The 24,259-nt window shown below is 44.9% G+C and overlaps 9 protein-coding genes across 9 annotated transcripts; 5 read left to right on the forward strand and 4 right to left on the reverse strand.

Annotated features, from left to right (window-relative positions):
* Nucleotides 1-18: 18 nt before the first annotated feature.
* Nucleotides 19-904, forward strand: N7509_011444 (uncharacterized protein; the record flags this gene model as incomplete). The annotated part of the gene is made up of 2 exons (XM_056636081.1): nucleotides 19-300; nucleotides 383-904. 2 exons carry the CDS (start codon nucleotides 19-21, stop codon nucleotides 902-904), a joined length of 804 nt encoding a protein of 267 aa, XP_056486701.1.
* A 309-nt stretch (nucleotides 905-1,213) lies between these two features.
* mep20 (uncharacterized protein) lies at nucleotides 1,214-2,394 on the reverse strand (the record flags this gene model as incomplete). Its single annotated transcript, XM_056636082.1, has 3 exons — nucleotides 1,214-1,233; nucleotides 1,298-2,107; nucleotides 2,166-2,394. The coding sequence occupies 3 exons, from the start codon at nucleotides 2,392-2,394 to the stop codon at nucleotides 1,214-1,216; spliced, it is 1,059 nt and encodes a 352-aa protein (XP_056486702.1).
* Nucleotides 2,395-3,812: 1,418 nt separating this feature from the next.
* Nucleotides 3,813-4,292, forward strand: N7509_011446 (uncharacterized protein; the record flags this gene model as incomplete). Its single annotated transcript, XM_056636083.1, has 1 exon — nucleotides 3,813-4,292. The coding sequence occupies one exon, from the start codon at nucleotides 3,813-3,815 to the stop codon at nucleotides 4,290-4,292; it is 480 nt and encodes a 159-aa protein (XP_056486703.1).
* Nucleotides 4,293-4,439: 147 nt separating this feature from the next.
* On the forward strand, nucleotides 4,440-5,381 carry N7509_011447 (uncharacterized protein; the record flags this gene model as incomplete). The annotated part of the gene is made up of 2 exons (XM_056636084.1): nucleotides 4,440-4,533; nucleotides 4,672-5,381. The coding sequence occupies 2 exons, from the start codon at nucleotides 4,440-4,442 to the stop codon at nucleotides 5,379-5,381; spliced, it is 804 nt and encodes a 267-aa protein (XP_056486704.1).
* A 1,322-nt stretch (nucleotides 5,382-6,703) lies between these two features.
* N7509_011448 (Zn(II)2Cys6 transcription factor) lies at nucleotides 6,704-9,403 on the reverse strand (the record flags this gene model as incomplete). The annotated part of the gene is made up of 2 exons (XM_056636085.1): nucleotides 6,704-7,282; nucleotides 7,934-9,403. The coding sequence occupies 2 exons, from the start codon at nucleotides 9,401-9,403 to the stop codon at nucleotides 6,704-6,706; spliced, it is 2,049 nt and encodes a 682-aa protein (XP_056486705.1).
* A 1,057-nt stretch (nucleotides 9,404-10,460) lies between these two features.
* N7509_011449 (uncharacterized protein) lies at nucleotides 10,461-12,318 on the reverse strand (the record flags this gene model as incomplete). Its single annotated transcript, XM_056636086.1, has 5 exons — nucleotides 10,461-10,904; nucleotides 10,936-11,061; nucleotides 11,135-11,661; nucleotides 11,780-11,984; nucleotides 12,304-12,318. 5 exons carry the CDS (start codon nucleotides 12,316-12,318, stop codon nucleotides 10,461-10,463), a joined length of 1,317 nt encoding a protein of 438 aa, XP_056486706.1.
* Nucleotides 12,319-16,213: 3,895 nt separating this feature from the next.
* N7509_011450 (M81 family metallopeptidase) lies at nucleotides 16,214-17,731 on the reverse strand (the record flags this gene model as incomplete). The annotated part of the gene is made up of 1 exon (XM_056636087.1): nucleotides 16,214-17,731. One exon carries the CDS (start codon nucleotides 17,729-17,731, stop codon nucleotides 16,214-16,216), a length of 1,518 nt encoding a protein of 505 aa, XP_056486707.1.
* Nucleotides 17,732-18,592: 861 nt separating this feature from the next.
* Nucleotides 18,593-19,638, forward strand: N7509_011451 (hexose carrier protein; the record flags this gene model as incomplete). Its single annotated transcript, XM_056636088.1, is given in 5 exon segments — nucleotides 18,593-18,616; nucleotides 18,697-18,941; nucleotides 18,953-19,027; nucleotides 19,075-19,254; nucleotides 19,308-19,638. Coding segments are annotated over 5 exon segments (855 nt in total), but the record flags the coding sequence as incomplete, so codon positions are not given.
* A 191-nt stretch (nucleotides 19,639-19,829) lies between these two features.
* On the forward strand, nucleotides 19,830-20,388 carry N7509_011452 (uncharacterized protein; the record flags this gene model as incomplete). The annotated part of the gene is made up of 3 exons (XM_056636089.1): nucleotides 19,830-20,020; nucleotides 20,068-20,167; nucleotides 20,215-20,388. 3 exons carry the CDS (start codon nucleotides 19,830-19,832, stop codon nucleotides 20,386-20,388), a joined length of 465 nt encoding a protein of 154 aa, XP_056486709.1.
* Nucleotides 20,389-24,259: the final 3,871 nt, after the last annotated feature.

The following is a 24,259-nucleotide window of genomic DNA, read 5'->3' on the forward strand; positions in this document are numbered from 1 at the left end:
CTCTCTTCTCCCTTGCGAATGGCCCCTCATCGAACACACTACAAAACCACTGGAGCCCCGGACTACGATAGCCCTGAATTTTGGGATCATCGCTTTGCCACCGGCCGTGATGTGGGCGAGTGGTTGAATTCGGGCCATGTTTTAATCGACGCTGTCTTGTCCGACCTTCACCAACGAACTCATTTACATTCCCCAGGCCACTCCCCGCGCGTGTTGCATCTGGGTCCCGGCGTCTCACGCCTTGGTCAAAGACTGCGCGACGCCTTTCTCGAACAACGCTGGTCTGCCGATGGAATCTTGGTGAGTGTCAAGAGTTGAACCCCGCTCCTCCCCAACCATCATCCTTGAAATTCGTCCTGGTCGCTGATTGAGATCTACATAGAACGTCGACTTCTCCTCCGAGGCCGTGCGGATCGGTCAAAATGCAGAACGAGATATTCCCCCGGGACACGCCATGCACTGGCGCCGAGCCGACCTCCTTCTCTGGGACCATGTCGCAACCTTGACGCCCTTCGCCCCCTTTGATGTTATCCTTGACAAAAGCACCAGTGACGCGATCGCAACCTTTAGTGGTTGCGAAGTCTCGGCTTTCGACTTGCCCGAACTATGCCCAATCGTACGAGAGGTGGCTCAAGATGACGACAACGACAACGACAACGACAACGGCACGACAATATTGTCTCCAGTGGAGCTGCTCGCCTTGAACCTCATTCCATTGACTCGAAAGGATACTACTTGGATTACACTTTCGTATTCTACTCTGCGGTTTGATCGCCTTCCAGCCCTCGATAAATATTGGACGTTGCGATCCCGCACTTCTCTGAAGGCCCCCGCTGGCCCGGTCTCGTCTTCCGCACATACCCCCGACGTGTTTCATTGGGTCTATATCTTGGATCGCAAGTGATGGGTTGGTGGTTGGTCACTCACCACAATAATATCTCGCCGCGACACCGGCATATGCAGCGACCAAGTTCTACATTCAATCATTCGATCAATCTACGACTACCCCTTTCTCAAATGTGCCAACCGCGAGTAGCAATCGCGACATCGAGATCATCAAACATATCTTGAAGCATAATCTCCATTCCAGCTACTAGTAGCGTCTTCGACCCCTACACGGATCTATGTACATCTACTACTTTCCCTAGACTTTCCACCTCAACCCCTTCGTCCACCGAGCACTTCGGACCGCGGTACGACCGATCGAAATAGATCAGCAGCCAAGGTTGATTGCTGCGTCGTCTCTTGATCAGTCTACTGCACTTCTCAATGGAATAAACCAGGACAGGGAACATACCGTTGGCGTACAGGGCGTACGAGTCTGCATTCAGCACAGCCTGGGCACTGCTGAGAGAGGTGGCAGCCGAGTAGCCGTATCCCAGGTCGTCAGTACCGGGGCTGTACACACCCGGTGCGTGGGTGAACTCATGCAGGGCGGTGGTGGCCTGGTCCTGCTGGTGGCAGGTACTGGCCAGAGCCGGCAAGTAAGAGTAAAAGATGTCGCAGTTGGCGATCACATTGCGGGAGGGCAGCGTGTATGCCAGAACGTTGGTCTCGCAGTACCCATAGGGATCACTGCAGTAGTAAGTAGTCGATCCAGAGCTGGTCGATGCCGCTTCATTGGCCACGGCGGTCAGTCGGGCCGCAACCACTGAGCGAGTCGAGCTGGAGGTGGTTTTGAAGTATTCACTGAATTTGGAGGCTGATCCGGACTTCGCCGCGGTTGCGGCGGCCTTGGCCAACTTGACCGTGTTAGCCAGACTTGTCTCGAAGGCCGACTTACGGCTGGCATTGCTGCAGCTCTCCTTGGTGCGGCGGTCGAGCGGCTTCAGCGCCTTGGTCACCTGGGAAGCCTTAGATCCATCCACGTCGATTTTCAGATCGTTCGAGCTGTATGGCAGATACCCAGTCACTGATCCTTCGCTGACCACCGGAACTAGGCCGCTGGAACGTAGGGTAACGGCGCCTCCGTTGGACAGATCAGTCGTCTCGGCAATGTCAAACTCATCTTCCAAAACTTCTCCGGCACCCAGAGTTGTGAGGGAATCCGACTCGAGCCCCTTAAGCTGGAAGCGACGCTTGATTCCGTCGAAAACGACCTCATCATCTGCACGGATGGTCAGCTTATGTAAATCACCCATATTGGCAGAGCTCCGCTAACTTACCATTCTGGTAGACCGCAACCTTCTTGACGGGAGCGCTGTCACGGAAGAAATTGAGGTGCACAAAGGTGACGTTCTCGGCACCGGTGTTTTTCACGACAGCCTTGATGCGAGTATCGCTCACCCGGCTCAAGGTGACATCCAGGGCGGATGCTTGATCGGCCTCGATGGGAAACGCATACACATTCTGTGCGATAGCCAGGAAGGCCGCGGACAAGACAGTAAGACGCATGGTGTAGAGTGATACACTGATGGGTGAAAGATCGAGAAGATCGAGTTGGCAAGGTGATGTGATGTGAGTTTGAGCTCCGATGTACGCTTGAGTAGGTTGAGATGAGAACACCTAGAAATTGCGCGGCCGGGTGGCTCGATTTATAGTTCCCCGAGAGAAAGATTCATGTCGATATCAAGGCATTGGATTCCGTCTTCAACTACCCCAAGGTGAAGACTAACAAGGCTAGTTCGTGATGCGAGAGACACACACACAGAGAGAGAAAAGGAGTGTGTGTGTGATTTCCCCACCTGCAGTCCTGGAAGAGGGGAGATTGAATGGTCATCTGCCGTTTCGACTCGCCATCCTGAAGGAGAGAATGCAAAGCCCGTCCACTACTTGGCTGTTGATGTCTCGAGAGGCCTTGATTTTGCCGGACCTCGACCTTGATGGAAAATGAGAACTGCTCCCACTTCTTGGCCCGCCGGAGACCCGTTTCACTCAGCAAAGTTTGCAAAACAGATCATGGCCGGAGAGAGTCCTGAAAGAGGACTGGTGAGAATTTGGGATAATATAGATGATGGCCTTATCTGTGTGTCGATTGGGCCGGGGAAGGCAAGCCATCATCTCCAAGACTCGACGATGTAACCGCCATTAACTCACAGGAGTGAACTAAGATGTTTTGTACATGATGTAGATGATACAGGGGCGCACTTCTGGTATTCCAATGAGCCTTCGTAGCACACTAGCCTCCCTCACCCCTCGAGAGATTGGACTCGAGATTCACAAGAGGCTTAATTCCCCCCTCATCTCTCCTTGAAGGTGAAGTATGATAATGATTGTTCTTGGCTTGCCAAGATGCCGAGTCTTGCATTGGCACCGCGGAGTCCGTGAAGCCAAGCAAATCAAGATACCACCCAAGACACGCCCAACTCTTATATTTGCACGATAAGGGGCTGAAGGTGATTTAAGTGGTCTTGTGGCAACCCTTTATTAACGTTCCCTTCAGCTGCCAGTGCCGATAGACTCCCGATAGGAGGAATCTTTAAGAAATCCTGAAGATGACAAGATAACCGCCAAGTAAGCGTGGAGGGGAGGGTTACACGCCACCAGACCCTGTGGCACAGCTTGGCCCGGCAACGAGAGGAGTTGTGGGGAGTCCTATTGGCCCTGAAGACAATCAGAAGCGGACAACTGGCCAGAAATTGTTCCTTCCGTCATTTATCTCATGCCTTTGGTGATATGTAGCAAGTTCCTGGGCGGCTGCGAGAACCTGCAACTAACATACACAGGCTAAACTACGGCTTTCGTTCCCCTCAACTCCTCCAAGTGAAATCAGATCTTCATCGTTCCCTTACTTTACTCCCCAACCTTCGAATTCGAAGTCTCATTCACTCAGCAATTCTCAACTTTTCCCTGCCACCAAGATATTAGGAACGATGGACCATGCTTTGAGTTTGCAGGTCACCCTGGCCTCTGATGTTTCAAACCTCCAAGCATCATCATCTTTTCCTGTACCAATCACCATCTCTATTCACAACCACGCGGAAGCTCCAGTAACCCTCTTAACATGGAACTCACCCCTGGACTTCCAAGCCGGCGTTCTGGGGGTTTTTGAAGTCTGCGATACCGGAAATGGACAAGCCATTCCCATAGACACGATCAAGGTGTCCAGAAAGCTCCCGGCAACCCCCGCAGATTTGGTCGAAATACCAGCCGGTCAGGCCATCGATCGAACTGTCAAGCTTCCCGCATTTGAATGTGAAGAGGGGCATGAATATTCCATTCGAGCCCAGGGAATATGGCATGCAGTGTGGGAGATGCCGTTGACAGACGTGACGGAATATCACCTCGCGGATTTAACTGGAGCTACACGCGGAGAATTCCAGTCGAATTTTGCTCGTGTGAAATTCAATTGAGCGGGGTATTTTGAAACATTTGGCTGGATCCTCCCGGGGGGGGGCCGCCGCAACGCCCTGCTAGAGGGTTCGGCTTAGTCTATAATCATCTAGCGAAGTCAAACTTTCTGCGGCATGTATTTGTGGCTTAATTTTTTAAAATCCTACATGACCCTCATTTATGGTTGGGTATCGAAATGTGCCGAGCTTTCGGACAACATATTTCTTCCCTCTGAGCCGAGAGTTCCATCGACCCTGGACAGTATCTGTCGTGACTTGACGACTAAGAAATTCTACCATTTGAAAATTTCGAATTCTTGTTCTGACTTGCATTTTAGGTCTGCATGAAAATTGTTCATCCTCTCAAATATGACCTTCAACTGAATACTTTCCATAAAAGAAGACGCCCAGAGAGTCTTCCGAGTGCTTCTAAACAGGGGCGTGGCTATTATCCCATCTAATGTTGGATATGCGGTTATTGCTACCGACCCCCAAGCTTTGAATCGTATTTTCGCTGCAAAAAGGCGACAACCGCACAAAAAGCATGCCATGATTGGGTCGTACGCCCTCCACCTTGAGGTTCAAAGTCTCCCCCCATACGAAGAGGATATGGTCAGGCTCCTGACGGTGGATTTGGACCTCCCTCTCGGGGTTGTTGCCTCATACCATGTTGATCATCCCATGATAAAAATGTTTTCGCCGACTACATTGCAGCAGAGTTCTATCGAGGGAACGTTGGCTATGCTTGTCAATGGTGGTCAATTGCAAGATGAAATATCTCGCCTGGTTACGCAAGAAGGAATTCCTCTCTTGGGGTCCTCTGCTAACTTAACGGGAACTGGAACAAAAGTCACCGTCGAGGATATAGATTCCGAGATAAGAGGCATCTCGGATATCATTATCGACCACGGGCGACAAAAATATAGCCATCCGCGGCCGTCATCCACCATGATAGATTTCAAGAACCGCCGGCTTCTGAGGTATGGCGCATGCTATGATGTAGTACAAGATGCAATGTCGCGATTCTATGGAATAGACCTTCCCAATGATCCCGGCAGGACTACTTTATTTTCGGGCCATATATCGCCTACTAGACAACACTGGCAGTGACGATAATTAAGTCGTATCTTTTCAAAAACAAAGAATCACGCAACTTCAAAGGATAAAACTATATTAAGACATTGCACAGTTCTCGCCCGAGACTTCATGAATCCGAGTAAACCGTCAGCGGCGATTTATCTAGCCATAGAGGATGTGTGTAACACTCTAGACCAGAGGCTACTTCCCTTTTGGGCTTAGCGTGGTCCTCGCAGCCTATCTGCGAGGCCTCACTCACTCTTTTCATCTCTTCTTCAAACTTAGTATCGCGTACTCAATGCGCTTGTTCCTTACAACCTGGCCTCTGTTACAATGTGGTTAAGATCATTTATTTTATTAGCGGTGAGCTAGTCACAATTTGGTGCAGAGCTGGGTATACCCGCATGTCCGGACGGTATGGAAATATTATAAGGCCCATGCCAAAATTATTTCACGCAGCAACCTGTCCCACACTGTGATTTCTTTCGCCCCAAAATTGAACTTGAAGAACGATCATGTCAATCCTTTTTTGAGACCGAGAACATTTTGTGGATAGATTAAATTGTGATTTTTGCAGATCGATCAATAGTACATGAAATTTAGAATACATCATGATTTGTTGGACTGGCACAACATCGCGAAAGATATCGAAGTAAACTTGGTAGACTTGGACCTGTAGTACTAGTATTCAAATTTCAAGCTTACTATAATGACAGCGAATTAGAATATTCGAGTTATTTCTGATGGATACCTAGTAGCGTAGTAAGGAAATCGCGGTGTGAAAATCAACATCTTATAGTATATAAGGCATCTCAGGCCTACCCTAGCAATATATATTCTCAGCTACCCTAGGTCTCCACCCTAGGTATCATATCAGCGGTTTATTCGACCCGCACGTTCTGATCGTGCCGCCCCGAGCATCCTCCCTGGATCACTAGGTAGTGATGACAAAGTATAGTATTCATTGCTATCAAAAATAGGAGAAAAAAACTTGGGTTCAAAAGCTGAAGAACAAAAAAGAAGATGGCGAAGGAACTAAAGGCGAAGGAACCGAGAGACGTGCATGCTGAGCTGCAAGGTGAACTATTGCCGATTTATTACTTGAGGCTTAAAGATCCAGGGATCTGGAAATGATTAGTTTTCAATTGTGATTCACCTGTCAGGCAATACGGAATTGTGGACCCCAGGCAGTGGGTTTTTCTAGCCAGAAATAGCACGGGTCAACATCTTCAAGCTATTTGTTTGAGGGACGGAAAAGCTGTGTCAAGTCCACCCAACGATATAGGCATCTAAAAAGTCCTCACTAGCCTGAATATCTGCGTCTTCTGTACTTGAATGAGTGAAGTTACGCGGGGTCAAAGGCTCACTAGTATGACACCAAGCATTTGAAAGGTACTTTGACGCTTCAACGTTGGAGTTATTCCATGACTGGAGGCTTTCTGGGGTCGATATTGCCCTTGAAAAACACAAGCCTCCTCGGATGGTTTGAAATCCATAGACTTGTATTTTATGTTGTCTTCTGGGTCCCTTGTAATTGTAGGGATCTTGCTCAAAGAGTCTTCAGCGAGCTTAAACTTTGAAGTTTCATCCTCGCAGCGGATGGGTGGAAACTCTGACCGCGGAAACTGAAAAGAATCTTGTAGAGAAGCGTTCCCAGCGGGATCAGCGTCGTGAGATATTTGACCTTGGAACTGTCGCAAATCCGGCATTCGGGTGTTTGTAGGTAAACTTGGCAACGTTTCCTTGGAAACACTAGGGTGTGTGAAGCAGCTGGGTGGCGTCGCGAATTCGGCCGTTGATAGCTTCATTTGCATTGTGAGAGTGGCCATTGACTTAAGAGTGGCCATTGACCTTTTCGCGAAGTGACATTTATCTTCCAGTTTATCTAGAACTGAGACAGCAGCAAGAGTTGAATAGTCAAGGCTTCTCAATGTCTGAGGATCGTTAGCAATTAGATAAATATTCTGGGACTCATGACAAATTACCAATTTGTGTTGAACCAATTGCGAGTTCCACACTGTGAAGAGAAGCAGGCTACCTAATTAGGGAGTTCAGCAAGGTTTCTTTCGTTGGGATATTAATATTTGCAAATGTTTACCTGCAAGGAAAACCTCGTGGGTAATAATGTAAGGCGTAGTGCTACACCCGAGATTTTGCATCATGTGGTGTATATGAAGCGCGTTTGAAGTTGCCTCAGCAACTTTGAAACAAATCCAGTCTACCTCCTCTGGCGGTTCATTGGAAGGCTGCTGGATCGTGGGAGTGATTGTCACTGGGGAGTGAACTAAATCGGCTGGGATCTTTATACTCCAACGATAGAGGGCAATGATTGATTGCCAAAAGTCAAGTTCCATTTGAAACCTGTCCGAGGGAGGCCCCAGAGTGGGTATACAATTCCTCCACCTTTCCAGCCTGGAATGCATGTCTTGCCGCCAGGAGCTGAAAGAAGAGAACTCACAGAGAGATAATGGCATTCTCCGATTGAGATTTGAAAATGGCCCACCCCTTTCCAACCGTGCGTGATGGTATTGGAGAACGGTGTGTATCTCAGATTGAAGAATCCGGAACCGAAAGCGATGCCGAACGGCATACTTATACCCGCTTTTGTTATCGACAGAGGCCAATATTCCACGTCGCGTGATGAATTGGTCGTCCAGTATAGAAGGAAATTGAGTCGTAATAACATCGTCCGGAATAAAAAATGGCCTTTCTAGATATGGTGCGACTAATCGATCCAGGCTGTAAACACACCACCATAGCCGTCGCCGTAGATCTTTGATCCAATCACGATGCGCTTCGTCAAATGGAGACTTTGAAGCGAGATTGAGCATATTGGAAGGGCTATCCTGTTCATTGTATAGCCGAAGATCTATTGCTGAGCGTATGGCGATGTCGAGAAGATTTGCAAGCCCCGGAGCGGTTGACTTGAAAAGAGCGAAGCTGCAGAGAAGGATGAGGGCTTGAAGGCCCTCAAAATCACCAAATAGATTGAAGTTCCCACATGAGTCAAGGCAGTGCCCTAGGCAGGTTATTGCGGAAGCGTGGTATTCCTCTGCAGCTAGGATTTGCATTGATGGTCTTTTCCGCTTTCTTGATCTGGTGCGAAAGTGCAGCTCAGGGCCCGGGGTAGCTTCATGAGACCTCGTGACAGAGGCAGCACCAATTGCAAACACAATGAAGACAAAGTAGAGTTGATCTTTGGGGTGGTCGGAACTTTCGCTATAGTATATCTGATCGAAGACCTTTTCGAAGTCAGGTCGATTTAACACGGGCACATGGAGGTTAGTGTGAATGAAATACTCATCCACGAGCTTCTCTGCTGTCTCGCGCTCTGGAAGCTCCATAGAGCCTTTGACGCTGCTTTGAAATCCGAAGCGGAACAAAGACGGTTGAGCCGAAGTTTGTTGGTTGCCAGCACGACGGTCGACCTCATTTATCCTTGTGATTTCTAGTTTCGTGTCTTTACCAGAAAGAAGATCGAGAATCACAGAATGGAAGGAATTGGAGAGCTCAGGTATTTCTGTATCAAGTGGTATTTCATCGGAGATTTTTCCACTTGAAGCCACTGCTTCAACCTTTGCGGATGATGTTGAGATGGATGTTGCAGCAGTGTTGCAGTTTGCTCCATCGTCGTTCAAAGGAATTGCGGATTGGAAATTGATATTGTGCTTTAACAAGATTTCCTTCAGATAGTCCACCCTATTCTCTAAAAAATATACGTAACTGCGAGGTATCTCTTGTTTGGTGATCGGATCGTAGCCGACACATCGAACCTGGGCTTTTTCGCAGGATCGACACTTTGGTAATTGTTGGTCACACCTGTGTTTTCGCATTCGACATCGATGACAGGCTGATACGTTTCGGAAAGATGAGCTTTGAGTGAATGCGGAAGGTTTAATAAATTGAGGATCAGGGATATCTCCAAAGACATCCCCTTGGGGGCCATCGTGCGATTGTGATGATTGTGGCGAAGGGAGGATAGTGTTAGAGACATGGCCTTCAGGAAGAGGAGCATCAATACTGCTTCCCGGCAGAAAGAGCGCAGTAGCAGCCATACCCAGAAAACACGTCAAAAGGACGAGCTGAAGATTCGCCTGGATAAGTGCGTGATAATTCTGGGCTGTTATTTCTCATGAGCGATGGCCCTGCCGAAAGCAAGTCTATATGATTTGAAGCCCAACCACGCTTGGTACAACTTTGACTTTGCCCGGAAATCTTAATAATCGCTAATGCGCCCGTGATCGGTGCAATGGCAAACCTTCTTTGAATGTTTGAAATGAACGTAGGAGCCAATTTTATTATGAAGAACATTCCTTGGAGACACTCCGTTGTGACATACTAGTACCTACGGAGTAGCTTGAATCCCATCTCCTGGTAGTTGATTGATTGGTGCAATTGGGCGAAGTTGCCCAACTCTAGGGGTGGATATTACTCGATCATAATTGGAAAGTTTTTAACCGGCGGGCTGGGCAAATCAGCTAAAGAGGTGCTATCTACCCATTACTCGATCCCAATATGTTAAGATGCGACCGATAAGGGCATGAAGTCAGGAAAGGCTTGGATTACTCCATAGAAATATAGACATACCATCGTGTATCGCCCGAGAAGGGCAGAGGGGATGTTTCCCGCGGAAAGTTTATCCAGTTACGATGCTAGCGCAAAAATGGACAGGCTATGAAGTAAGAGGCTGTAGAAGCCCAGGAGATCGACCCCAAAAGTGGCTTGACCGGAGAATAGGACCAATGAATGACTCGAATTCGGGATTAAGGGAAAAAGCCCGAGGCCCGTGTCAATGGACTGCCGAGGAGATGTGAGCAGCGACTATCGGCAATTGGGGTATACACCGGGATTCCGAACATGAACGACTTACAACCTTAGTTTACTACTGTTGCTGGGAAACCATTTAGCACGAGAGAAAGCACAAGACCAGGGGGAAAACACAACTTGTGTCTGAGAATGTGAAAGATGCATGGCATAATTCTACTAGTACATATCTTCTTTGTTTAAAGATCCGCACGTACCGATATCGGCACCATGGGAGGTCCTCACTGTTTCCCTGAGGTTGACAACCCCATGTACTCCGGACCCCTAAGTTTTCTTTGCTCGACTCACTTAGACTTCTTCAACCTTCTTTTCATCCAAATCTGGTACGGAGCTTATCTCATACGGAATCTCATTCCATGTGACGCTTGTCCCTGAGATTGGGACCAGCCAAGCCAGGAGCCAATATACCGCGCCCGACACGAGAAACCCAGAGAAATAATTCACATTGTAGATGTAGAGGGCCCCAACTAGAATATCAACCCCAACAGCACCGGCGAAGCCAACGATATTAATGAGTAAGCCGCAGAAATAGGCGGCATAACCGTGCCAAGAAATACTATGAATTCCATAGTAGAGGTTGTTTTTTCGGGCGGAATAGAGATCTTCGATATCAAGATACCCCTTGCGTACAAGGTAGTAGTCACTGGCCATGATACCTGCAATGGCGGAAAGAAAGACAGAATATGCAGAAAGACAAAGAGTAATGTTGCTAGAGGAGGAGACAAGGGTCCACTGTTGAAAATAGTAAGAATAAGAAACTCACAAGACACATAGCGAGGCCAATTGCAGCACATAGGTATCCACCCCGTCGGATAGTGCAAAATCGTGGAAGAAGTGCAGTAAGATTAGTCCCTGCAGATACAGAATTTGCGGCAATGTTGGTTCCAAGCTATGCTAGAGCGAATCCAGTAGAGATAACGAAAATCCCAAATCTCTCAGCAGAACTTGCATCCTAAAGGAACATACCCAAAAGGATCGATGGATTCCACACGGCTTGCCCAAAAATGACACTCGAGGAGGGTGAGACAATAATGCCGATGAACGAGGTAATAGCGAAGCCCACTGGAATAGTTAAAAGCTGAGGCCATAGTGCGTCCTGAGGTTTGCGAGAATATCTGGTAAAATCTTGGTTGTTGACGATCAAGGCAGCAAATTTTGCGATGCAGTTCATGATACTCTTTACAGAGGCTAAGGCCAAAGGCACTACCGTGAGCGGTGCTGGACTGCGTCACTATGGGACCGAGCCCATGCGCCCGGGCGATTGCCCAAGCAAAGAATGCGATTGCACATGATGGAGAAAAGTATGCCTTCACCGTAAAGAGGTGTCGGATCTTGTAGATTGGGAACCACAAAGCAGGAAGTGATCCAAGCCAGAACAGGAAGAAGCTTACAAATTGTTTTGTGGTAATCCCTGCTCCTTCTGGGATTGTGTTTGGAAGGTTCCCATAACTTGGCCAAATTGATTGTATCATCAAGGTCAGACACTCACCTATAGATAGAATCAGTAGATGTAAGAGTAAGATGCGAGGACTCTAACAACTTAAATAACTCTCCCCCAAATAAATTTGATAAAGTTTGTCAGAAAAGGCAACTCATAATGTAGCTACCAGAAGGGTAACCTACTTGTACACCATGCCAACTAACAGCCATCGCCGCACGATTGAAGATAGGCCAGAATGAGCCCCAAATGCCGGAAGAGGCTCGATGAGTCACAGTAAATGGTATGCGGTATATAGATGTAATGCGGCCCATCAAGAATACAAAAAGAGCTGCGATTGTATAGCCAATCCAAACACACAACCAGAATTGCCACTAGGAGAGCCTGTCGACAATCATGGACGAGGATGTCGTCCATGTATTCTTTGAAAATTCGAGGAGTTAGTGGTTTTATCCTGGAATCGTACTGAATGGTGCGCACGAGATATGGCCCACAAGAATAGATTATTCTCAATAACCTACCACATTCAATGAATCAGCAATCCAAAAGGCAACAAAGTTGAGCCACCCCCATTGTCTTCACTCTGGTTCAACTTGGGGGGGAAAAAGGCAATTTAACATGGAACTCGATTTCACATGAGACCTCTGATTCCGCAGAGCGAAGGAAGATCGAAACTGCTATATATCTACTTACCTGGCTTAGGATCATCATTCGTGAGCATTAACTGTACCGTAGAAAGTCCGGGATCTGTAGGTGCTTGAAGCTTCCCAAACCAACGTTTCTACTGTCCTATTTTATTTCGGAAGTACTCGTAGAATGCGTAAAAGAGGGAGTATTAAAATACAACTCAGAAATGCACTTAATTGACTTGCCGAAATATAAGAATCACTCTGATTGGGAGTTCAAACTTATCTCATAATGCAGGAAACTGTGACAGTGCTTTATATGGTAGAATAGGGGCGACCGACAGAGCAATATGCAGTTTTTGGAGAAAAACCGCGGCATATCGCGTATTTTACCTAGGAACAAACCACGCCTTCTTGGTGTCCAATCCAGTCTCATGTGGACCTCGACCCCGCATTTGCCTTGAATAATGAACGCAAACCCCACTTTCTGCTATGTAGTAGTAGTAGTAGCAAGGCCTGCTGTCTTCAGTGCCCACAAGTCCCCACGGGGGAGGTTTCAATTAGGTAATGCTTTAGCTTTGACGACGCGATCGGCCATTGTACTGATCATGCGCCCAGTCTCGATTATGCCGTTATTTACTACTAACCGATTCTTCTGTTTTATTTCCCTTGTGAATTTTAATTGGCTCTTGCATGTCTAATTTTGGGTATAAGGGCATGCGCAAGGGAATTTGAAATGATCAGTCCGACCGCATATGAGCTTAATCGCTGGAAATGGTAAAAACCAAAATAACCTAATACCTAAGGACTCAGCTTTTCCCCAGTCACTTACTAAATTTATTGATGAATGATAGATAGCTGTCCCCTAGAGATAATCCAGTTATATATGACCTTTCATTTTGAGGACCGAGCGGAGAAAATGCAGACTGCTAAGATAACCTTCCAGAGCAGACAATACAATACATGGTATAAAGATTTCAAGAAGATGCAGGCATAAAGCTTTCCATCTAAGAGCTATTCGAACTTTTAAAACATTATAGAAGCCCAGATAGGAATATAAGATCAATAAGAACATCAGAAGTTTAAGATCAATGATTAGAATAACTAAATGACCTCATATCGCACTCTCTTTCTTGAATCGATCCATAGATAACAGGTCAATAAGAAAAAGCATTTCAGATTTTTCTTCGTAGAATATGTGCGTAAATCAGTTCAATACTAATCTCGTATTAAACTCAATTTTTAGTTACTGAAGTTCAATTAGACCTTGTACTAGTGGCATTTTAAGATATTAGATTTGAAAAGCATCCATGGATCACTTATAACCTTGAAAGGACGCATAAGATACATTTCCAACTATTCGCATTGAAGCTATTTACTTTCATCCATAGCACCTTAGTTCGTACTGCTTTAGTCCGTACTGCTCTTATACCTATTTTGTTATTCACTTAGCAATCTTTTCTAGCCGAACAGAGAAAAGGAGATAATTTAGGAGAACTCACGATTGCCCGCATATTGAATCCCTGATATGGATGTGTGCATACCGTAATATATGTCGTTAAAAGCCGCGTAGCTAACATTAACGTCACGTCGTTGATTTATTCCAGGGCCATAGTTGTCGTTAAAGCTCGCATAGATCGCTGGGTCGACTGTAAAAATCCTAGATTCATTGAGTCAGTATATATACTACGACCTATGTCCATAATTTTATGAGTAAGTAATAGATGGGAGTTAATAAAATGATTGAAAGACTCACACGAAATCTTTACAGCCAACTACTGAGAGTTCTTCTGTATTGAAGTGGCACGGGATAAGGCTGTTTTTGTCTATAACTTCGAGGAAGTCTTTAACCCGTCTGATACATCTTCCGTAGTGAATAGAAATATCGATGGCCTTCACTGCAAACCGATGGTGATTATTATTATCGGCCGTCTTGATTCTAGGTTGTCCAGGCTCGGCGGGTCTCGAGTAGATCGGGTCATGTCGAAGATCAAGTATGATTGATGCTGTACCCGGAGGTGCGTGTCCTGTATCAACATCTTGTGGTATCTTAAATACCAATCTAACAATGCAGTGATTTGTTCGCAGACCGTCTTTGTTGGGGTAATTCATAGAATTGTGATTCTGTAGATCTACATCCAAAAATTCGACAAAAAATCGCGTGATTCATTTTCTCGCAGCGCCTGGGGGATATCCTTTTTCGAAGTTGTGATAGTCCACTGTTTGCTTTTCTTGGCAGCCATGTTCTTTGAAGGCGGTTTTTTGTTGATTAACGCAAAGGTAGCACGTCTCTTGGCACCAATATCCGGTGGATGAACTTAATAGAGAATAGGACTAAATATAAAATGTCAGAGATCAAGATAAATACCTCGAACCTTGTCATCTACGCAAGAAGTTATCAGGATATCTGTCAAACTATATACCCCGGAGGCCTCGACTCGACAAGTTGAAAGCAATCGTTGAAATAGACATTAGCCCCTTTCAAAAACATCCTTCCAAAGCGATCACAAAGAAAAGGAAATACGAAATATCATATGAGTCCCCCATTAAATTTCAGAACCTCGGCTTATTGTTCTACCCGTCCCTCATCAGTATTATGAGCATAATGCTATGAAACATTCAGATTCTGAACTCCTGCGGCTTTCAGAATAATGAAAGCTGGATAATAATATATTGAAATCGAGAATGATTTAACGCAGCCCCTTTAGTTGAACGTATTTATAACTGTGTTACTGAAAGTTCTGAAAGAAATGAGGAGCAAAGGAGGAATTTATGAATAGACAAAGAGGATATTATATTATTAGTAGCGAAGTCTTCTTATGTAAGCGTGGAAAGCAGTCTGATTATTTACAGGAAGCCTTGCAAAGAGCCTCATGACTTGACTCAATTTTAGATACTGTCAGATGATTCAAGTCGTGAAACGAGGCATGAAAAACATAGAAGGTCTTGGGCACATGGTAAAAAGAGCAATCCAGCTTTGACTAGGATTGTGAAAAGACAAGCAAACAAAATTAAAAAAGAATCAAGAGCAAAGGGCAATAAAGGTTGAGAAAATCTGCTCAAACTTTTGCCGATATCTAAGCCCTTTGATTTTAAAATAATCTGTGATGACATCTCGCAGAAGTTTCTTTGTTGAGGGTTCGAAAGTATATCAATGCGAACCAGGAAATTAAGCTGTGGATCAATGTGGCTTATAATGAAAGCAAAAACCGATATTTTGATCCCCACGCAATAGAAAAAAGAACTAGTCAGCGAGTTGAAGAAAAAAGAAAATTAACGACTACCAATTGTGATGGTTACTCTTAAAGTTACAGGGAGAGCTGATGCCGAACGGCCTCTGGTATTCATTATCCCATGCCTTAGATAGACTGCTTGCTCTCTCTATTATTCAAAACTAACTCTGTTTCGTTCTTCAAGTTATGTAACTCCAACAAGAACTTTTGAATACCCTTGAAAGAGGGAATATTCTCTAGGATCATTGGCATATCAGTACTGAGGGCGCTAAGTGAACCGTGGGACCAAATAGCTACCAATAGCCTTTAATGTGTATCGATATGGTGCCGTGCTCGAAACGCCACCTTCATGTAACATTTCCCTGGTGAGAAAACTAAACTGGACCCCTTAGACCCCTCGGATAGTTGATTATAGGAAATATGCGCTCGAGTACGACTGCATAAACAGCCTCGGGCCTACCTCGAGTATGCCATGTTGACTATGAGCCTTCCACTTGAGCATGAATTGCTATTTTACAGAAAGAAGGTTTAAAGTACAATCGCTTCAAATTGTCTGATACTAATTATCTACTAGGTCTTGTGTAGTTCTATATTTGTATGCTGACAAGTTTACGCTACCATACTAACTAGTTCATGTAAAAGACAGCCCACGACCCCGCAGAACGGCGCGACCTTGATCCCTAATGCAGCCATCTCTCAGCAGAGGATGGTTCTAACGATCGCTCTTTCATGCTTCCTTGTTATTCAAGCTGGGTCATTTGACATCGGGATCAACTGAGGAGTGAGATTTGGGGCATGCGGAAACTTCCGATCAAACGGCCACATAGGTCGACAAATTCGCCGGTGGCCTAAGCGAGCTAAATCCTGGTCCACACCTCCTGGGGTTAGGGCCAGCATCCAGTTAGCCGCCATATCAAATAACTCTGGCTCCAAGTATCCAATCTTGACCACCACTATATCTGCGGACCGAGGGTCTAGATTGAGTTCGGTGAAATCACTCTCGTGGTGGTAAGGTTTACGTTGCTTTGTAATGATTGCAAAAACCGACCCAATTCGAAGCACACCTTCCACAAGAGCATCTCTATCGCCGAATTTGATGGCATGGACGTTTCCCGTCAGCCTCAATGGACCGTGGTGGATGTTGTCAATCTCAGCCCCTGCCGTGACGGTAACAGTCGCACCAATCCCGGCCGCTGCCATACAGTCAACAGCCCCAGGGCCCGGAATGCTAGCATAAATCATCATCGGGCCGGTGTTATGGCGAAATTCCGGACGACTAAGAACAACAGATAGTCCCCAGGTAACATCCCCAGAGCCCCCTGCAGTCGGATTGTCGCCTGAGTCCGAGATAAAGAAGGGCCGATCGCGAGAAAGAAAAGCCTGATCAAGACAGTCGCCCATCGACCCAGTGGGTGCAACAAAGTGGAAATCATGACGAACTTTCCAAAAATATTCGGCAAGTCGCTTTGCATTTGTAGCAACTGTGTCGATTTCCCAACCTGTTACAACCACTACCGCGTGATTCCGGGGTTCATCTGCCCATACATATCCAACCCAAATAGCAGCATCCAGCACACCGGGAACAGCTTCAACTTCTGGGACAAGTTGGTAAAGTCCCTTTGCAGGTTCTAAGCGAGTAGAAGTTTGCTCTCCTGGAAGCAAGATGGGAACTTGTACCCAGGCTTTTAGCGGGCGTTTTCTCTCTCTTGATTCTGATGTCAAAATTTCAACAAGGTGCCTACAAGCCCGTTCTTTTGTTTCCATGGTATCCTCGTGGGGAGCCATACGATAACAAGTTATGAGATCGGTCTGATGGGCTAGCTGTTGGGAAACATTCCCGTGTAGATCCATTGAGGCAGATACTATAGTTTCTGCTCCCACGATAACTCGTATGCGCCGCAGGAGCTCTGCTTCGGCATCTTCAATACCTTCAACACACATCGCCCCATGTATGTCAAACCACAATCCATCAATTCCCGTCTCGGAGTTTGAGCTAATATCTGAAAGACGGGAGAGAATTTCGGCGGTAAGTTCCTCAAATGCATCCCGGGTGACTACTCCACCAGGGAGAGCGTGGCCGATCAGTGAACCTTGCCAGCAAACAGCGTCACCTAGAGCTGTTCCAGCCTGGATAAATGAATACTTCTCAATAATCTCACTCCCGCGGCGTGGGTGGAACGCTGGTGCCAGTGTACGGGCTGGAGAGAAACTGGACGTTTCGCAGGCGAGCCCAGCAACGGCGATAACTGGTCGGCGGGGCATGATTTGTCATGTGTTGTATCAGAAGAATGATATCGGGGGTAGTTTTCCTAAAAAAGGGATCGGAGTATATAAATCAAGGTTGCAACAGGTCAAGCTTTTGGTTTTCAAAGACATTCATCCCCGCGCTTCCCATGCAACGTCGCTTAGAACCGCCCTGTCAACCCCGCTCATTACCATTGGCCGTTCCCGCCATGCTCAAATTGCGATCTCTGTTCATCTATCCTTGTTAAGCAAATTTACAGAGACGAATCCTGGAGAAGAAATAAAGAAGAAATAGAAAACTAAACCCTCCAGGGTCTTGCATGATATGTAGGCCGCCGAGTGCCACATTCTCCTCATATCCCTGCATTCTCTCGGTACCGCCATCAATTGTCGGCAAGGGTACATAGGGACACGCAGTATTTCAATTAGAACCCCGCACTTCAGTCAACGAGTTACCTAGTGGTACACCGGCAGCACTTAAGCGACATTTCCCCTTCTTATCATGCTGAGGAGGTACCTAACAAGCACTATTCGGCATGTCTGCATTTGTCATGCTAGTAGTTATCTCCGAGTCTGCAGGAACTCCGTGAAGTTTATGTATTAGATCAAATATCTTGCTTTTGGGAAGCATTCCAAATGAAAACGAAAAGTCACCCGAGCTACTCAAGGTGACGACCCCTCTTCATTATCCTCTCTCCTCAAAAGTTCCTCATATTTCTCCGACTTCGTCTATCTGTGTTTTTCTTCAACTTTGGAACACTTTTAAGTTGTTCTTTCGCTAGTTCAGTTTAAATCGATATGCTTAAAAGAACAGCAACTGGCACATGGATGCCCGCATGGGTTCCTGAATCTACAATAACTGTTTCGATACTTCTCATAATGTGTTCTATCGTGCAGTCGGCAGTCAGTGAATGCCTTGGGTACCTATTACCAAGGTAGAAATATATCGGTGTGACTTAGGCTAACATCAACTTTGGAAGTAGACAGGTGGTTACGACGGATCGATGCTCAATGGCCTCAATATCCTTCCCTTATATACCGATTATTTTGAATTGAACAACGTCACAAAAGGTTTAAATACTGCCTCTGTGTCAATCGGCGGGTTTATAGGTCCTTTGGTATCTGGTATTGCAGCTGACCGACTTGGTCGACGGCCAGCTATTTTTTGGGGCTCATGTTTAACGATCCTTGGAATCATAGTCCAGACTGCAGCACAGAATATTGCCATGTTCGTTGTAGGGAGGATCATAATAGGGCTTGGAAGTGCTATAACCGGGGTTTCAGGAGGGGTATATTTGACCGAGGCGTTTCCTAGTCGCTGGCGGGCGTGGGGCGTGGGCCTCCTTAATGACTTCTACTAGTGAGTATTCCGAATATGAGGAACCGGAACCGCGATTTAACTTGGGATATAGTATTGGGGCCTTGATTGCAGCAGGGGTTACTCTCGGTACTGGCCAGTGGCTTTCGACTTGGGCATGGAGAGCTCCATCTCTCTTCCAGGCAATATTCTCATTGCTCTGCATACTAACTCTCCCATTCATGTGAGTTGTGTCAGAAATCATCCTTCCAACGTGCATATTCTAAACGGATAAAGCCCCGAGTCACCGCGCTGGCTAGTACAACAAGGACATTACGAAGAAGCAAGACTTTCTGTTGCCCAGACAAATTCCCACAGTGAAATTTCGGATCCCGTTGTCGTTGCAATATTCAAAGAAATTGTCGATACTTTGAAATGGGAACGTGAAGAAGGTCATGGTATAAGCCCGATCGAGATTCTCAAGAGGCCGGTGATCAGAAAACGACTACTTGTTGGAATATCAGCAGGCCCGTTTTCCTGCATTGCAGGAAATGTAATTGCATCCTACTATTTAGGCTCTGAGCTTGACACTGCCGGGATTACAGATACTAAAGATCAACTCAAGGCGGTAGGTTATCCCCCCAAAGAACTGCAATTGTTTGGCTAATCAATGCAAGAATGTCGTTTTAAATACCTGGTGTCTTTTATGCAGCCTTATAGGTACGCACCTAGCAGCTAAATGGGGGGAGAAAATCGACGGCAATGCTGTCCCAGATGCTTCTGCTTTTTTGTCTCTTTGTGATAGGGGGCCTTTCAAAGATGTATGCATCAGACCCTGCTGGCGCGTCCAATGCCTTGGTATATGGGAACGTTGCTGTGATGTTTCTTTTTCAAGGATTTTACTCCATGGCGTGGACGCCGCTCTTGTATCTCTACCCGTCAGAGGTCATGAACTATACCATTCGTGCGAATGGCGTTGCTCTTTCATCATTTTCTTTGAATGCATTTGCGTAAGTTCATGAAACATGCCCTTGCGATTGTTACTAATATTTGACAGTCTCATCTTCACATTCATCATGCCAATTGAATTGGGTAACATCGGATGGAAGATGTACATTATTAATGCATCTTGGGATATCATTGTATTGGTCCTCATTGTATGTTTCTTGTTGCATCGAGTTATAAACTATACTAATCGCACAAGGCTATTTATTGGGTTGAAACTAAAGGCAAGACATTGGAAGAAATTGACGCCTTATTCGAGGGTGAAAAGCATTCATCAGTCCCTGATATTGAGGTTATTCGCAAAGGAAAGAAAGAAATCAACACAGAAGCTATTGAGGAGCAACTCACGACGGAACTGCATCAAAATAAATGACATTCATATCTCGGTACAAAATACTTTATCGCTCCGACTTTATCTGCTGCAGTTGGAGGTCTCCGCGCGGATTTTATGTGGGCGTGGACTAAGAAATTACCGCCGCTATTCGGCTACAAAATAGTTGAAGAAAGTCAAGAAAGTCAAGAAACCACATAGTTCCCGCACAAGATGTAACCTTGTCGCCCATCACTCCCCAGCGCCCCAAGTCTTGGATTCGTCTCGTTCTAGATGCATACACTAGTGTTGTATAATTGCAATTGAACCACGTCCTTGAATTGTTGCTATTGTGCCCATCTTATCTTATTAAATTTCCCTTTGATTTACTCCAACCTCTTCACAGCGTCAAGTTATATATCCACCTCATCTCTCCTGTAAGAAACATAATCGATAGTAGAGAGGGGACATGTTCATGTAGCTCCGATTATTACGTTTGAAAAACCATCCATGATTTAGTGGAATTACCTGGCAGTTTTTATCGATTCAAAACTTTCTTAACCTGATGCAGCCTAGTTGATTTTTTACTGGATAGTGGATGATTAATACCCGCCTTCCCACACACATCTCCCCCCCTTTCATGCGGGTCCTTTGTTCTGCCACACCTCCAGACTCCTTCGAATTCTCTGTCCGATCGCCAGTTTGATTCGCCACTGCTGAGTCTCATATTTCAATTCATTCGCAATGGAGAAAATCGAAGTATTTCGGAAGCCTTTCCTGGAAATCGCTTGTTTCGATCACGACTCCGCTGTAAACGCGGCAAAGGGAGGGGCAAGTAGGATCGAGTAAGTTCCTCTTGCCAGGCTGTTATCTCATCTAGATTAGAAGGGCTGTTGAATTCAATTTCATAATTCCTTTTACTCACCGCACGGCAGACTTTGTCAAGACTACGCTTCTGGTGGGCTGTCTGCCGACGCCACGACATTGGCGACTCTGAAATCCCGGCTATCCATCCCGATTTTTGTAATGATACGACCGCATTCGAGGAACTTTTATTATAGTGACCTGGAATTTCAACAGATGAAGGATACTTTGGAAAAATTGAAGAGCCTTGGCGCTGACGGATTTGTTTTTGGAATCCTCCAGCGTCCTGAAATGCGCACCAAATGGGGATGGATTGACATCGAAAGAAACAGAGAACTTGTACGGCTCGCGGAGGGAAGGCCATGTACTTTCCATCGTGCATTTGACTTGATTCCTGAGTTCTGCTGGGATAGAACTCTGGCGGGACTGGCAGCCTGTGGATTCAGCTCTATCCTAACCAGCGGTGGTTCGCTGGGAAACCAGGCAACCGATCATGCAAGCGCACTAGCAAGGCTTTTTCGTCGCAAGGATGCTCTCAATACCCGTCAATATATTGAAATAATCATTGGTGGTGGAGTCAGATCAATGAATATACAATCTTTATCGCAGGTGACAGGTGGGAGGAGCTTTCACTCAAGTGCCCTAGTAGATAGCGCAACTGTCGTCTCTACGGAAGAAACAAGAAAAATGTGTGAAATGTTAGATATAAAATATCCATGGGAAAGAGAGACGAATAAATAGAAACTTTCTAGTGGGTGCAAGCACTCGAGCCTTTAGGGTAGCCCTTGCGCCTCACTTTCTGCATTAAGGCCCTCTCCATCTTGTATCGAGGTTGCAAGTAACTCTGATCAATATTTTCTCTAATGTTTACCACTTCCTATCAATCAATCAATCAATCAACTCTTTAATGATCCAGTACCTAAGATCACTAAGTCTAAAGCTGCTATACTGGGGCAGTAACTAGCCTGCCAGTTGATAAAAGCGTGTTCCTGGACTATATAGGGTTGTGTAACGAACTGGTGTTGTTACCATTCGTAGATGCCTCTGCCTACAGCAAAAAACAACTATCTCTTAGTAGAATTGATAGACTACTCTATCTCAACAATCAGAGGTCCTACAGACTTCTAGATACGTTCATTCGATCTGTTGCATCCGTAGCTATATTTTAATATAGGCTTTGCCTAGTTAAAATAGCAGCTATTAATATAGTGTAGCTAGAAGGCGTATTCGTACATTCTGATTATCAAAATCTTCAAAATTCATAGACCACCGCTCAGCTATCTAAGCAGTTAATATCAATACTACAAAGCCTAAGAAGACCTAAAAGACTATATTTACCATAGAGAAAATCGTCTTATGTACTTAAATAATCCTTAAGTATATCTATAACAATATAGAAGATTCTCTAAGCAATAAAGTACTTAAGTTCATCTATAACGTTAAGCACTTTATAACTAATACTAATAATAATATCCTTATCTATAGATAATAGTAGATTACTATAATTACTACTACTATAAAATCAAGTAAATAAATCAGATATATTAATTCCTTAGTATTATTATTATTATTTTTTCTCTATCTCTAAGAGTACTACCATAGTAAATATCCTATAATACTACAATACTCTTACCTATACTACCTTTATCTCTTCTCTCTTCTACAATATATATTTATTATTTAGTTCCTCTTCTAGAGTTAGTAAAATAGTGTGAAGGGCTACGGCCGAATTGATTCAATTGAGCGGTGCCTGCATGCTGTTTATCTAAAGCTTAGAGAAGTATAAGAAAAACAGGGGACCCACGGCGAGTAAATATCCTAGTGAACTGAAAGATCACATCGCACAGGCCAAGCCTGGGCCATATATCAAGATCTGGCCCGTTAGACGCAGACTGCCATCAAGCATTTCCATCTTACACTAGCTAATAGTTTAATCCCTAAAGTAATCAGAAAGATTCTTAAAAGAATAAGAGAGTCTAACGAAAGAAATACCTAGGTATAATGACTTCTTATCTCTGTACTACTAATAATAGTTATTCCTTAGGGTTTTACTAATGTAACGGCATGAGGCTTCTCGGAGTTGTGTCACGTGTCATAGCACGTAACCCAGGCACCCATTCATGTATGATAGCTACGATAAGAGCTTCCCTCTCTTCTTTCTTTCCTTAGCTTATTACTTTCGTTCAATACTACCGCTTCATTTTCTGATCCATCCGAGTTCTTACAACTAAAGCAACTTAGACTTCTTTATTCTAGAATACTTTTTGGAGGTTTATCAAGATTAACTATAGCTATCCTATTAAGAGACTAGAGAAGAATATTAGTAATATTCTTAAATTTAACAGTATAGTATAGAAAAAAGATTAATTATATAACCAGATCTTCTTCAATTTATAGCCCTGTATATATAGTATTAACACCTGTAAAGGTACAGTATATCAGAGTAATACTAGCCTCTATACTAAAAGGTTAATAGGGAAACTAGGATCATTTAAAGTATACTAAAACAAGGCTAGAGCTATATAACATATACTGTCTGAGCAGAAACAGAAAAAATCAGATCTGTATTTCTAAATCTTTATATAATATAGTTAGACCTTGCCAAAGCTAAGTTTCTATAAGCCCTTAAGGTTATACCCTAATAAATTCCTATTACATTATAGTGTATCAATTCCTTCTATAATACATTGCCTATTGGAAAACTAAATATCACATAGCCACAAATCCGAGACTTACCCAACGAGACATTGTTCCTGATCACCATGTACCTCTACGGTAACACAAAAGTTACCTTTATAAGTTTTATACGGAGCTCTATATCACTAATTACAGCCAGTTATTCTCTAGTTTAATATTAAATATCAGAATAGTAATCTTCTTAGCCTAGCTACTAAAGATATTAATGCTGATCCTACACTACTGTTGCTTAATTATGGAGCAAACGTTAATATCTTCTTCTGTAGAAAGATTCTGGTGATAAGGGCTCTTAAATATTTTTTTCTTCTGTAGTGCTTAACCTCTTGCTGGAAGCTCTGGGCTGGATATAAGCATCTAGAACTGAGAGCAGGAA

The sequence above is a fragment of the Penicillium cosmopolitanum genome, assembly GCF_028827165.1.
Source record: "Penicillium cosmopolitanum strain IBT 29677 chromosome Unknown utg000009l:1.0-9042332.0:1.0-9050551.0, whole genome shotgun sequence".
Classification (NCBI taxonomy): domain Eukaryota; kingdom Fungi; phylum Ascomycota; class Eurotiomycetes; order Eurotiales; family Aspergillaceae; genus Penicillium; species Penicillium cosmopolitanum.